The sequence below is a fragment of the Polyodon spathula genome, chromosome 13 (assembly GCF_017654505.1).
Source record: "Polyodon spathula isolate WHYD16114869_AA chromosome 13, ASM1765450v1, whole genome shotgun sequence".
NCBI classification, from domain to species: domain Eukaryota; kingdom Metazoa; phylum Chordata; class Actinopteri; order Acipenseriformes; family Polyodontidae; genus Polyodon; species Polyodon spathula.
Window position 1 is genome coordinate 3,586,691 of NC_054546.1, and position 14,547 is coordinate 3,601,237.

The 14,547-nt window shown below is 35.4% G+C and overlaps 1 protein-coding gene across 1 annotated transcript in view; it reads right to left on the reverse strand.

The window, feature by feature from the left end:
- Positions 1-14,547, reverse strand: part of LOC121325624 (catenin alpha-3-like) — a 185,407-nt gene that overhangs the window by 127,045 nt on the left and 43,815 nt on the right. Inside the window, exon 7 of the mRNA XM_041268439.1 lies at positions 8,994-9,197. Within this exon, the coding sequence (XP_041124373.1) occupies positions 8,994-9,197 (204 nt within the window). The remainder of the gene's footprint in view (positions 1-8,993; positions 9,198-14,547) is intronic.

Sequence of the window (14,547 nt, forward strand, 5' to 3'; positions counted from 1 at the left end):
ATCAATGATATGGTGCATTGATGTGGTAAACTTTCTAATCACCCTGTATATGTACAATATAATAGTCCCTGGCTACAAAAGTCTTAAGCTAATGACTGTTTCAGAGTGCAGTAAAAAAGTAATTCACCCTGCCAAACACAGTATACTAGTGTTGTAGGAACCCAATCTAATACCCTCTTGAAGGCAGTTTTCAATGGTATCACTCTACAAACCCAGACAGACATTGTCTTGCATCTGTCAAACCTTATTCAGTATTATGTTCAAAATTACATCTTCAAGTACTTTTAAGTATGACTTTAGATCTACTGGTCTGCTCTAGTTTCTTGTTTCTATCACAGGTAATAAAACACAAATGATAAAAAAAAGTATTTTGGGGTGGACTAAAGAACACAATAATGACTATCTGAAGATAAGTAAACATGGGTAGTTATATCTGTCCGTTTTAGATTTTTTTATTTTTATTTTCCAAAAACGATGGAAGTACATCAAAGTTGCATTGTAATTCCAGGTGTCTGGAAAAATAAGAACTGAACTACTGTACTATGTAAAGGACTCCAGCCATATCTTGCAGAATCAGCTTTAAATCTACACTGGTTATACCCTTTGCTGAGCTGAGACTGCAGAGTTTTATAGCAGCTGTGGATACAGATCTAAAAAGAACTGAGGTAATACAAGCAGAATTAATTATACTTTGTCCCCAATCAGCCACCTGATGGCAATGACTTTCTGACATTGCGCTAGATTTTAATTCATCAAAGGATACTGCAGGTTACCACAGCACTGTGTCCTCTTCCACCTTTAAAACATGCATGCATTTAGCAGCATGTATCCAATCTCTAAATACTGATTTAACTGATATGTTCCTGCAATAAACAATAACGTGCAGAGAACATTTACTGTTTTTTACATTGTTTCTTTTAATTAGTGGTTTTCAAATCATCTGGTTACCTGTGCTTTACCAAAGAATGGTAAAGCATAGGTAAGCATTGTAAAGACCAGCAAGGTGTGGTAAAGGATATTAAAAACATGGCAAACCAGGGTAAACTATGTAAATGCATAGTATAACTACTGGAAAAGCATAGTAAAACCAACAAAAAGTAATAATACTGTGTAAAAATACTATGGTAAACTTTTATAAGGGCTAAAGAAGCTAGCTTCTCTTCCACAATTACAGAATTTGTTCTTGGATTTTTAATTGCAACCCATTTTCATTTGCACTGGTTAATAAATACACATTTAAAAAGCAATACTTCTATGCTATCACTAGTTTGAATCAACTTTCTGGTTAATACAATGATTTTACGACAGAAAGTTTGCTGTTTGGTCACTCCTTTCCAAATCCTTTTTAAACTCTTCATACTCAACATTATTGCCAACCACTGCTTCTCTGCTGGTCTGCCTTCTTTTAATAATATGTTTTGTCGCTCACAAGCCTCTGAAATCACTGGTATGTATTTGCATTGCCTAAAATAAAACAATGCAGCTGTAATTACAGGTTTGTCCTGTTATGCTAAGTGGAGGACATTTTAAACATAAGAAGGCTGATCAATTTTTAAGCTGGAAATGGAAGGCTTGAAAATTCTTGTTTCCCTGTTCAGAAAATAAATAAGCAAAGTGTCATCATGAAACTAATTGCTTAAGCAAAGAAAATACTGTCTATTTTTTTTTTTTTTGAACTTGTGTTAGTATCTTCTCTAGTTACTAACAAAGCCACTCTGAAGTAAATCCTATTACCAGTGGCATTTACTAAGTTTTGAAGTATATGAACAGGATTTGTTTTTTCTGTTCAGGAAATTGGATGTGCAATGTAAAGAGGATCTTGGCCTCTTGGGACTCTATAGAGCTTTGAAACAACTGGCACATCAGAGTTTAACTATTAATCTTTTTTATCTCTCTTCAGTTGGGACAGCACAATGAGAAGTCTAGAGTTCAACATCTCCACCGTATTCATACACAACATTTAAAAAGCAATCCATCTGACCACCATTGTATGCAGTTCACTTTTTCCAGAACTGAAGAAGTCATCAGAGGTGATAGTTATTTTTTTTTACTTATGCAACAAAGGGCAATAACAGCAGGTGTTTGTTTCTGAATGTGCTTTCGCAGAATGTATTTGTTTGTGCTTTCCATAACCTTTGCCCTTTTATATGCATCTGCTACATTTGCATGAACCAGACATGGCCCAATAGAGGCCTCTGTCAAAGTCATGTTTGAACAAGCCTGAGGTGCTTCTTTTACGGGGCTGCTCTTATACTGCTCTTTTAGGAAAGTATTTACACAGACCTACACATAGGTACACAATAACCTTTTTTTGATAGGCCCAAGTACAAAGTAAACAAAAACAATCAATAATTTAAGCTATGAATTTGAAAAAGAAATATGTAACTGATAATTCCTGTGCTTCATGGAAATAGAACAACCAAATACAGTGTAGTAGCTAGAGAAATGACTATGAATCTATACAGAAGAGTAGACAAACGACTGTGAATCTCTATACAGAAGAGCAGAGAAACGATTGTGAATCTCAATACAGAAAAGCAGAGAAATGACAGTGAATCTCTATACAGAAGATGGAGAAACGATTGTGAATCTCTATAAGGAAGAGCGGAGAAACGATTGTGAATTTCTATACAGAAGATGGAGAAATGACTGTGAATCTCTATAAGGAAGAGCAGAGAAACAACTGTGAATCTCTATACAAAATAGTAGAGAAATGACTGTGAATATATATACAAAAGAGTAGAGAAATGACTGTGAATATCTATACAGAAGAGTAGAGAAACAACTGTGAATATCTATACAGAAGAGTAGAGAAACAACTGTGAATCTCTATAATTAAGAGCAGAGAAATGACAGTGAATCTCTATAGAGAAGATGGAGAAACGATTGTGAATCTCTATACAGAAGAGCAGAGAAACAACTGTGGATCTCAATAGAGAAGAGCAGAGAAACGACTGTGAATCTCTATAGAGAAGAGCAGAGAAACGACTGTGAATCTCTATAGAGAAGAGCAGAGAAACGTCTGTGAATCTCTATACAGAAGAGCAGAGAAACGACTGTGAACCTCTATAGAGAAGAGCAGAGAAACGACTGTGAATCTCTACACAGAAGAGCAGAGAAACGATTGTGAATCTCTAGACAGAAGAGTGAATGGCATTCTACTTATTTCTCAATACAGATGTAAATGCTCTATCACATGCAAACAAAAATACTTGATAGATTAGGATTTTTTTTTTCTCCAAAGCTATTCTTCTTAGAATGCATGTGTGCTGCACATTCCTGGTCAAATAAAAATAAATCAGTGGTATAAATACAATGGCAATCACAAATGAGTTCATTATTCCTGAGTTGATGCATCCACTATATCGTATAGCTTATCTCCAGTCCCATATTAAAACAGTGTACATCCGACCAGCAACATGTATCCCCCACAGAACTGCTCTGTGTTTAGCACTAAGCTGGCAGCATCCTGATAGGGGAGAATTCTAACAGCCTGACTGCAAGGTTCAGTAACAGCTGACAACAACCAAAGCTCTGTCATTCTCGTAGCACTGAAAAAACTGATACATAATCCCTGTGCTAGTTATGAAATACTGCTGAGTTATCCAACTTTTTTTTTTATGTTGAGAGTTTCCTGCAAAATCAGCCATCACAAGAGACCATGCAAATAAGTCTGAGGATCTTGTACGATATCTTGAATTGTAGGACCATCCCCTTTTGCCATGGTTTGTGTAAACGACCACAGAGGTGCATTGATGTCAAACACTGATCCTTTATGCTAATTACCAAGACAATAAAGCATTGGCTCAGGGGATCTAGAAGTTATTAAGAACTGACAAAGTCAAAATTGTTGAAGCTCATTTTAGGTACTGATCTATAGTATAATATGCTTACACATTTAATAAGCATTCCAGTGGATTAAGTTGTGCAGGATTTAGCCAAATGGGGTTTTATTACTAAATAAAGACATCAGAAATGGAAGAATTCTATTATGAGAATATTAATAGCAGTTTTAAAAAGTAGTGAGATTCCGAAAAATATAGCGTTATACGTCCTCACGTGTTGCTACAACTGTTTAGATAATGCCATATTTCTATTCATTGTTAACATCCTGACAACGTTTTACACTAATAACTAGCTGCTGCAGTGCACACAGGATTTGAGATCTGTCCTTTAAATCACTGCAGGAAGAGCAATACCACCTCATCGATCGTTATTGCTGTAATACCTGTGTGACAATGTGGGCAATAATCCTTACACTAGAGCACTATGTGGACCAGAATGCCAAATGCCCTTGGCACAGGTATTATGGGAACTGTCAGTGATGTGAATAAATCTTTCACCCGGTACATGACATTTGCCTGACACTTAAAAACACAAGGAACTCATTAAAATATATCCCTAGACCATAACGTCTTATTGAATTATTGTCTTCTTCTGCAGAGACAGCGCCTGTGCTTTGGTCATGCTGATAATTCATCCAGTCTTGTAAATTTAAACCAAGGTACCATTTTAAAATGACTATGCAAAAGCGGTGATGGGAAAAAAAAACATGCAAAGCACACTGCATTCAACCAGTCAGAGATGCTTGAAAGCAGCTTATTAAAATATGTGTAGTTATAAAAACTTGACTCTGTTCTAGCTATAATAGCCTGTGCACAATGTGTTTAACACCCTTGTCTCTACAATGTCCTTAGTGAATGTTATTCCATCCTGTTATCAGGATCCACATACCAGTGCGTTACAGCGTCTTTTGAGAATATGTCTGTGTGGGATTGCATAATGCATAAATACATTTCTAATTCATGTGGAAAAATACAGTAGTTAGAACTAGCTTATGGATGCAACTATAATCCCACTTAATAGCTTTGAACTATGTGCATTTTTTGTCATGAAATGTTTATTTAATGTTACATTTAAAAGGAGATAAACTGATTATTGTTTCATGCACTCAAACATGTACAACAAAAGTCAGATTAATGTTAAACACCCCAATGTGATTCTGCACATCTTAAAACTTTGTGGAATTTGAAGTAAGTAGCAGGACATTCACTAATGAAGAGAGTATTCAGTAGCAAGCCTTTTTCATGTGATGTGCAAGCTAACAGATACATGGTAGTTTTCATAGGGATGTTTTAATACAAACACAAGGGCACTGGAAGCAGGATCATTCCTCTCTTCATTCATAAAGATGACGTTGTATAGAAAACGCACTTCGGAGAAACATATCCATAGATCAAAGATGTCTATTAAGTTCAACTTTCCTTACAGCATTTCATCGTCTGTAGGCCACTTCCAAAACTGCTCTAATGGGTATATTTTACCTAAAGCAAACTAGTATTGAATGAGCATTTATCTGCAGGAAGTCAAGTGTGAAAAGTCTATCAATCACCTCAATGGAAATAGTTCACATTTACACAGCATCAGCAATTTTAATTCCATCTATGGGAAAGAAAAGTATCGTTTCAAGCGCATACATAAATCATCTAAATTTTGTGTTATGTTTGCTACTTTATATTGCAATCACCGGAATGTGTGGGTCAATAATACACATTTCTTTAGACAAAGTTTGGCAAAACACATATGATTGCATACTGCACAATAAAGACATTATTCAGAAAATACTGATATATAATAATATACTCATAGTTAAGTCATCTTATTTTATATATATATATATATATATATATATATATATATATATATATATATATATATATATATATATATATACTGTTCTTATAAATAGCAGCTACATTTTTTAAAATAGCAAAATGTAACTGGTTAAGTACTGAGTTAACTTTAGTATTTTTAGCTTTTAACATTAACTTTAAAAACAAAAGTATTCATTGAGAACTCAAACTTGAGATTTCAGACAATAGTGTTTGTTTTTGTTTCGACTGGTAGACCAATATAAGAGTTGCAGAAGACTGAAAGACAAGCGATGTGTTTAACATTTTGAAAAGAGGATTTTAAAAAATGCATGACAGAAAATGGTAGCAAAAATATACATGAAATGCATTCGATTTTTTTAGTTTTTTCAAATATCTGTGTATTGATTTAAGTTCATAATAGAGATTTTCACTTCAACTGACCAGATGTGGAAACAATGGATGTTATCTGTTACAAGATGAGACATGTGAACTTTCACTGCGCTTACAGATAAGAGAAGGATGCTGCCTGTATTTACAACACAAGGAAGGCTGCTTGAAGTGATGGGTTCCAAAGACCCATTCATCACTCTAAGCCGGCTGAATATGCAATCAATGGCTAAAGCTCTGAGGGCGTCTGGCAGTCTTAGAGAGCTTCAGTGCAAATACTGAGTTATGAGCTACTGTGCAAAAAGGCAATTGCTTCCTCTGTCTATTTATTACAGTGGTCTAAACAATAACAAAGGCCAGTTAATTTTAGACTGTTTATTGTACTCCTGTTTAAAGTGATGTTTCCCTATTTGCAAGCACATAAAAGCAAAATGTCAGCTTTCCTGCCAAAGTTAAGCTTGTTTATATAAGCTCATAATACGTTTAATCAACTTAGCATAGTAGCTTTGTTTCATATACATACCATGTAAAATCTATATACTGTACAATAGTCCTTACTATTTTAAGGGCTGCATTTCAAACCATCTACAATGAGCATGGAGCCAGAGGCATGCAGGTATTCTGCAGACAGCTGCTGAGTGTAACATTTTCTCACAAAGGTAAGTACAGTACATTTTTTTCTGAAATTCTACTGCTCACAACCACCTGTAAATTTAATCTACAGAGGAGAAGTAATTGGGCTTTGAATCCAGAAGAGTTGATAACTGACCATACGTTTATTGGTAAAACAGTCTTCTTCAAGATGTTAGCAATCTTTTTCTTTTTATCCCCCAAATGCATTTTTAAAAAGTCGCAAATGCATTCCCAATGGGGAGATCTTCACTGCTACTCCTTCACCTCATGACTGACGTGTCAACATAAGAGAATTACTTGTATATGCTTCTGAGGCAAATCTGAATAGAGGAAAAGCTGCAGTAAAAGAGGACAAACCAGTGCACTGTCCTGGTCCACAGAGTGTGGTTCGGACAGCTGCAATCTGAGATGGACACTACAGTAATGAAAAAGCTGGTAAAAAAAAAAAAAAAAATAGCATGCCTTTTGTGACTTTAGATCAGTCTTAAAGTGTGGCACACTGTACAAAGAGATTACTGCAGTGAATAAGGCATTATTTTCATGCATTCATGTATTAGACATTCCAGATATACAGTATAACATTGTTCTGTAATTATTCAGTACTATAAACTTCTTATTATTTATTAGATCTAGTATGTTGTCTGTTTACAGGTATTGTAAGATGCCATGATCCTTTTATTACATTGCTCTCACCAAATGACCGGTAATAGACAAAGAGCACATGCAGCAGTATACACTAACAGTATATGAAAGCAGTCTATGCAAAGCTGGCAGTCAGTGTAAAGTCAGAGTAAGCATAGTCCAGAGAAGAGGACCAGGTTGTTTAAGAAAGCACCATTCCCTGTGTTGTTCTATTTTAAACAAGTTACTAAAGATATATTTATTTTATTTTACTTCAAACACGTGTCCTTAAACCTCACTGTAAAAATGTAAACAACAAGTACTGTAAATGTCCCTGAAGCATAAATTAATTGGAGTTCAGCTCTGTGTGGTAAAGTGCTGTATCTGTAAAACAACATCTAAAATAAATTGCTTTTGAAGGATGATCCCAGACTGTACAAGAGTTTGAAAACCTCACAGGTATATCAGAAGGCAAGAGGATTTATTCGATTCTATGGGGCTTTAAAACTACTGAAGAGAAACCGCTCAAGATCCTTGGAGTCTTAATTAAAAATACATTCCTGGGAGGTGCATAACTATTGTGAGAAGTAGGTGACTCACTGAAAGGATGGCAGGAGGAAAGGCTTGTAGCACATTTAACTGAAATAGAAACGGTAGCAACTGGAAACATAACAGGGAGCTGTTGAATAAAAGTACTGTAGAGAAACATCCAATACTGGAGCATATCAGATGACTATTCAAGGAGATCAAATCTGGTGATGTTCTTGGTAAATTGCTCAGATTTAAGGACATCCATTGAAGTGCTGGAAGAGATGATGGGAAGTATGCTACTAACAGATTTGTTGTAGTAAATGAAGGAGGAGGTTAGTCAGTTCATTGAGTATAATACAGCACTGGGCCTCAGAGTGGCAGAGGAATATGTGAAGCCACAATTATTATTTATTGTGTCCAGGTTCAGAGAAATGCACTTATGACTGTCAGTCATAATTAGCAGATGTAAACATAACTGATTCCTATAAATAACATAACACTGTAAATGTCTAAATACATTTAGAAATGCTAATTTACTAAAAAAAAAAAAAAAAAAAAAGAAACGTTTGGACAACCCACATTACTCGTAGAGATGAAATCTAAAGGAAACACTGACTCAAGTGTCAGGACCCTGATTTAATCCTCTTGTAACTGTCTCATACACCTGGCTAATAGGGATCTCTGTCTATTATTAGGGATAGAAAAGGTAAAATGAATAATGAGTGGGTTTAACTATGAAAATGTACAATAAGGCAGTTAACTCTCAAGGTAGTGCAAAGCGCATAATAGTTGTTAACAAAAGTTCCATAAAAGAAGCCTGGGTATAGCAAATATAGCAAATATAGGTCTTTCTTGAAAAAACAATAAACTTGTATTATTAAAAACAGATTCCTGATCTACTGAACAAATACAACATGTGCCAAGATAAAGGTTTCTAACAACATTTCTTTCTTTTGTAAGATGGCATATACTATAACACAATGAATTAAAATTAAAACACAAAGTGTACTTTTTTTAATTGATTTACATATATAATTATAATCTCTTTAATTAAGAATACTTCCTGAGCTGGCAAACAGAATAATTTGAGGTGCAAAATGTGTGTTTACCATAGGCTGTTCCAGCATAGAAGGCATGCTAATTCGACACCCCTGTGGGATTACTTACATTATTGATGTACTCAGAGAGCAGTTCCTGAAGAGCCTGACGCACCACATTGCACTCTGTAATGATGCGCTCCCGGTGGAGATCCCGTGTGCAGGAGGAGTCGGCCAGCAGAGCAGCCCCACTGATAATGGCTTCTAAACGTTTCTCCAGCGCTGGCCTGATGCTCTCCTCCCTCACAGTCAAGGGATCGATGATAATCACACTCTGAAAATGACAAAATAAATAACAAGCATGTCAGTGGCGGTCCAACCCCGCCATTGCTGTAAAATCCAAACCATAAGTAACATGAAAAAGTAGATGACCCTAAACTACATTATATCTGTCTGACATACAGATGGGCAGGTGCATTCTTTAACCCTCCAGACTTTTAAACTCTCGATAAAAGTATGCTACAGTATCTGAAGACCAAGTTTCATTATAACTGAATATGCAGTTCTATATGTAAAAATGTGCATGACACATGAACAAAGAGAGACAGACAGACACTCAATACCTTCTTCTAAAGAATTCTCCTTAGAAAGTTTTCATTGGAATTTGTCAAGGTTCTCCAGATCAAGGTTTAATCGCAACCGAGTAAGCGCTTCTCTGGATATATATAAAAATGATGTGTGACTTATGGCTAGAGACAGGCTGATAAACAGGGTGCCTACAAATAGTATCCTGAGATTCAGATACTTAGAATTAAGGTGGAATTTTTTTTACAGGAATTTGTACCAAACGTCACGGAGCAGTGGAGAGTAAATGCGTTCAGATTTACAGAGGAAGGGCAAAATGGTGTGTGAAGTCGTAGGGATGAAAATTCAACCATGTTTTTTTTTTTTTTTGTTTTTTTTTAATACAATATACATACATAAAACATAATATTAGTCTATAAAAGCAGAAAAAAAGGAAACTGAATCTAAATATTTATTTTGTATGTGTTATGGTTTTCACAACATCAATGTGAACCAACGTGACGGTCTGATCACTTCATTCAGGTCTTTAATCCTGTAAATCGATAAATTTCACAACATATGCAACTACAAACAAAAATGTTAATTAAAATAATCTTTAGAAAATAAAGTTTAATGTTCAAAAAGACTGTCTCTTTGTGTGCTTCTGCTGTGATAGAGTTTTTTGGTTATTTTTACTTTTTGTTTGTTGATCGCAGTTTGCTTTCCGACTGTAATTCACCATTACATTGCATCAAGAACAAAACATAAGCCTCCACTTTAATGGAATACATTACACATTATACAGTATACAGATCATGCTTTTGCACTTATTTTTTCTGTTTTGTATTTTATTTATTTTTTTGTATATGCTTACAATGTGGAAAAGTACTGAGTTAAGCTGTCAACGGCTACACATAAAGCAGCCGAGCTAGTTCAACATCACCGTGAAATGTTTTCTGTAAGCCATGGGTGAATATCACACTTAGAATAACGTAATGGGTACAGACACATGTTTGTGAGTATCTGCAGTCTTTTAGACTTCTGCATCCTGTTTGAAATAGACTTAAGTACATTTCAACAAGGAGGCACACAAAAGTAAAGAAGCATAAGTTGCAGATCTGATTGCTTATAACACCAAGGAAAAAACAACATTCTTTAAAACTGAAAAAGTTTCAAAATAAATAAGCCTTTTTATTCTATTTTTTATTTTTTATTTTTTTTACAGAACATAGTAAATAAGATTGTCCAGGTGGGAGATTATAGAAGATAATACCATTAATTAGTGCCTCCTGACACCTGGTTATAACTGTGATTTACTTAAACAAAAAAACAAAAACAAATGTGTGATGTTACTTCCAGACCAGCGGAATGTGTTGATATCACAGCTATCTGCAAATCCTTAATGTGTAACCTGACCATGATACATGTAGAATACATGAAAATGAGCTACATTTTGTAGTTTTTTCAAATGTTCAATACTTCCATTTTAATCTTACACAGTTCAATTTCAAAGCAAATTAAGCAAAATGAAGCCACAAATAACAAAATGTACTTCCATGTAACCAAAGAAAATGCTATGAGTCAAGAAAGTGTTTGTCAAAAGAGCCCAATGCCTTACTTTCTCATGCCACTGGGCAAAGAATATGAGATACACTGCAATCTTTATGATAAGGCATCAGGCAAGGGCCATTCCATGTCAATCGATTGTGTTGTAGATATCAACCCAGAACTGCACGACCACCGCGCCTTCGATGGCTGTCACCTTCCCTTACAACCTTGTCTTTGCCCTGAAGAGGTGGGGGGTTTTATCGCAATCTAAAAACTTTTTATGCCCGTTAGCATGTCCAGACCTCTGTATCATAGGAAGAACTAAAGGACAAGACTTATTTTTTATCTAATTTTTAATTTGTGTTTAATAAGAAAACAGCACCGTTTATACTAGAAGGTGATAGGACATTACCTTGCACACTGCTTGAACTATCATATTTCTGTTGGCAACTGAGCTACATTTTACAATATGACAAAATATTCTCTGGAACCAGATAGGTGCTGTATTTTCCACATAAAGAACTAATAACAATTTGTATATATTTCATGATTTTGTTTGTCAGTTCATTGGTGGAAGGTCCTGATGTAAGTTTATACTACAGACCTCTTTTGGGATTATCTGTTGCTAGTCTGAATTAAAAAGTCTTGCACTTTCATGGTCATTTAACAAGGAAGTGAAATTGATCCCACCCTTTCAGGGCCATCGTTTTGTCGACCAGCTGCTTCCTCTACTGACTGACCTAACTTGAGCCAGTAACTTGCTTTGACCCAGAACACACTGCTACCCAAATATCATGTTTGAAAGGGAAAATATGTTTTCAATAAAATGTGTTTCTTTCAAAACCGCACATCTGAAAGCTATATATGAAAAGAAGTAATGAACAGGTAAGGTGTATGCAATTATTTTGAAGCTACAACCACTTTAAATCAGTACAAGGTGACAGTATATATTTATAGTACACTTATTTTACATTAAATGGTCTTAATTATATATACTAACTAACTTTATGCTGTAGACTATTATGATTTCAGACAATTTTGATTAGCCGATAAGCAATTGCTTCATTCTTAAACTTGAGAACTGTTTTTAATCTGTTTTTAGCCTGCAGTAGTTAAATAATAAACTTTCCATGTTTCTACCAGACAGTAGGTCGCTATTAGTTCACAGTACTTTCGCACAGCAAAAAGCAGGTTACTGGTGTTTCAATATTGTCCCATGATACCAGTTGGAAAATAGAGTCATGTCAAGTGCATTAGGGAAAGCATGATTGTAAAAACATAAAGCTCTTGGGTTGCTTTGATTTGCAAATGGGAATTTAGGGAACATAAAGGTGAAGTGCAAGTTTGTAAAAGCTTTTTAGTATGACTTCAAAGAAATGTCTATTTTTTACCATTTAACCAAGCAAGCTGAAAATGTTTTAATTGCCAGTGTATGGGTTGCTTGGATTATACAGTATGACTTCTCGGTAGCTGCAGTTTTGAATGAATGAATGGATTTTAATTGTAGGCCTCTAACGTAGCAACACTCCTTTTTATTTAGTTGGAACCTGTTCTGTTCCTGGTACACTATATATATTTTAAATCTTCTGCACAGTATGAACTGTAAGGTATTTATTCAGAATAAGAACCAAGTCCCACTTATATGCATTTCAATTATACCATGCAGAATAGGAGCACATTTTTAATTCTAGCAGTCTTGGTCTGTCAGATGGTTTGTGAAGGGCTGTGCGGGTCAGCTTGCCAGGCTATACGTCTGTCACTGCCCTCGAGACCAATAGCTGTGAGCAACAATGAGAAGAGATTGAAAATCTAGTTGTGGGGTGAGATCTCTGCTGCATCCCTGCACTATAAACAACTCTTAACAAGATCTGCTCCCAACAGAGTATTTACTGATCTTATTTTACCACAGTGTGAGAGATGATGCACATCATTAGGCGATATGATTTTCTGGAAAGATACGTAGGTGGAACGTATTTACTTTAAAAGGGTAAGTACTTGTTGATATTTGCATTTGCTGCCATGTATATCTTCCCACATACAGTACTGTAAGATATACTTTATCGTTTCAGGCATATTAAGTAAAAAATGTATTTATTGGGCTATACAGTACTTCTGTTTTGGAATACTAATATGTGTTTTACTTCAGTGCAATGTTTGCACTATTTTTGTATTTTTTTTCTCCTTGGTGTATAATTAAAGCAGTTATGGTCTCACCATGTGACTGATAAACGGATGGACAAACAGAAGGAGGCACGCATCAGAGTATAAAGGCCGCCATTTTTTAATAAGGACCTTCAAAATGTGTTGCTTGGTATCCCTTTGTGTCAGAAGCCAGTATTTAGCTGTGTGCACATTTCCACATGCAGTATAACATGCAGTATAAGCCTTGCATGCCGACAGAGATGTATCTGCTTTTCCCTGCTCATAAAAACTCAAATTCTGTGTATACACAGTATGGGGAAGTGGGTATTTTTAATCTTTTATAATACTCTCTCCCAGGTTTATCATTATAAAAACAATACGCCTGAGAGTTGCCAGGGAAAACAAGTGGCAGTCCTTGTTATCTTGGGCAGGAGTTCCACAGAAAGAGCAGTCTGTTTACATTCTTGCAAGATGAAGAGGCCATTACCTCCTCAGGCTGTAGGTGGCCAGCCATTGCGAAGGCTGCCTGGATCATGGTTTTGAAGAGCTTTGTGTTTTTTAAGGAGTGGAGTGAGTGAGGGACGTATTGGTAGCTGGTGTATCTCAGACAAAATTGGGGTCAGAATGCAAGCAGCTGCATTTTAAAATCAACTGCGGTCTGCAAATATTCAATAAATGCAAACCAGTAAAATGGGCATTGCAATTAAGCAAGATGGGGCCAATGCTCCTGCATCCAAAGAAGACACTGGTAATAAACAACTGTAATTAATAGAATCTAATTTACCCTGCCCATGAGTATTTCTAACTGTAAAGAGACTTTCTGCTTAAAAAAGACCACCCTTTGGGTCAGAGCTGCACTAGTACAGCGGTATAAAGTATCCTGATAAACATAATTAAGAAAATGCATAAGAAATAAAACCTTCAATTGCACAACACATTTAAGGAAGAATCGGACTAGATATAAGACCCCAGTATAAAGCATTTAAACTACTATCTCTGGGATGGCACAATACTGCCTGTGCCTATAAATGAATTCTGGGTAGTAATGCTGACTTGCCAACATTGTACACAAAGCTGTTCTATCTTTGGTTTTCAATATGCATATTTAATTGTTCCTAATTTTGTTTTTTTATCGCTTTAATTAACTGAAGGAGCATATTAACTGGTTTGTTGCAATACTGGATTCAGTTCTATAATTAAGTCATACAAAGAACATACCTCATTGTTAATCTGTGTAAATACATAATTACTGAAGTAAATATTGCACTGTATGATGGGTAACGTTTTGCAAGTTTGCCTTCATCCTCTGACTTCCATTCTCAGACTTTGTTTTTCATTGCTAAACCACTTTTGAGGCTCACATTTTTTATATTATTATAAATAAACTGAAGGTAACTTTTAGGATTGTTTTCTGTGTTTCTTACATACAT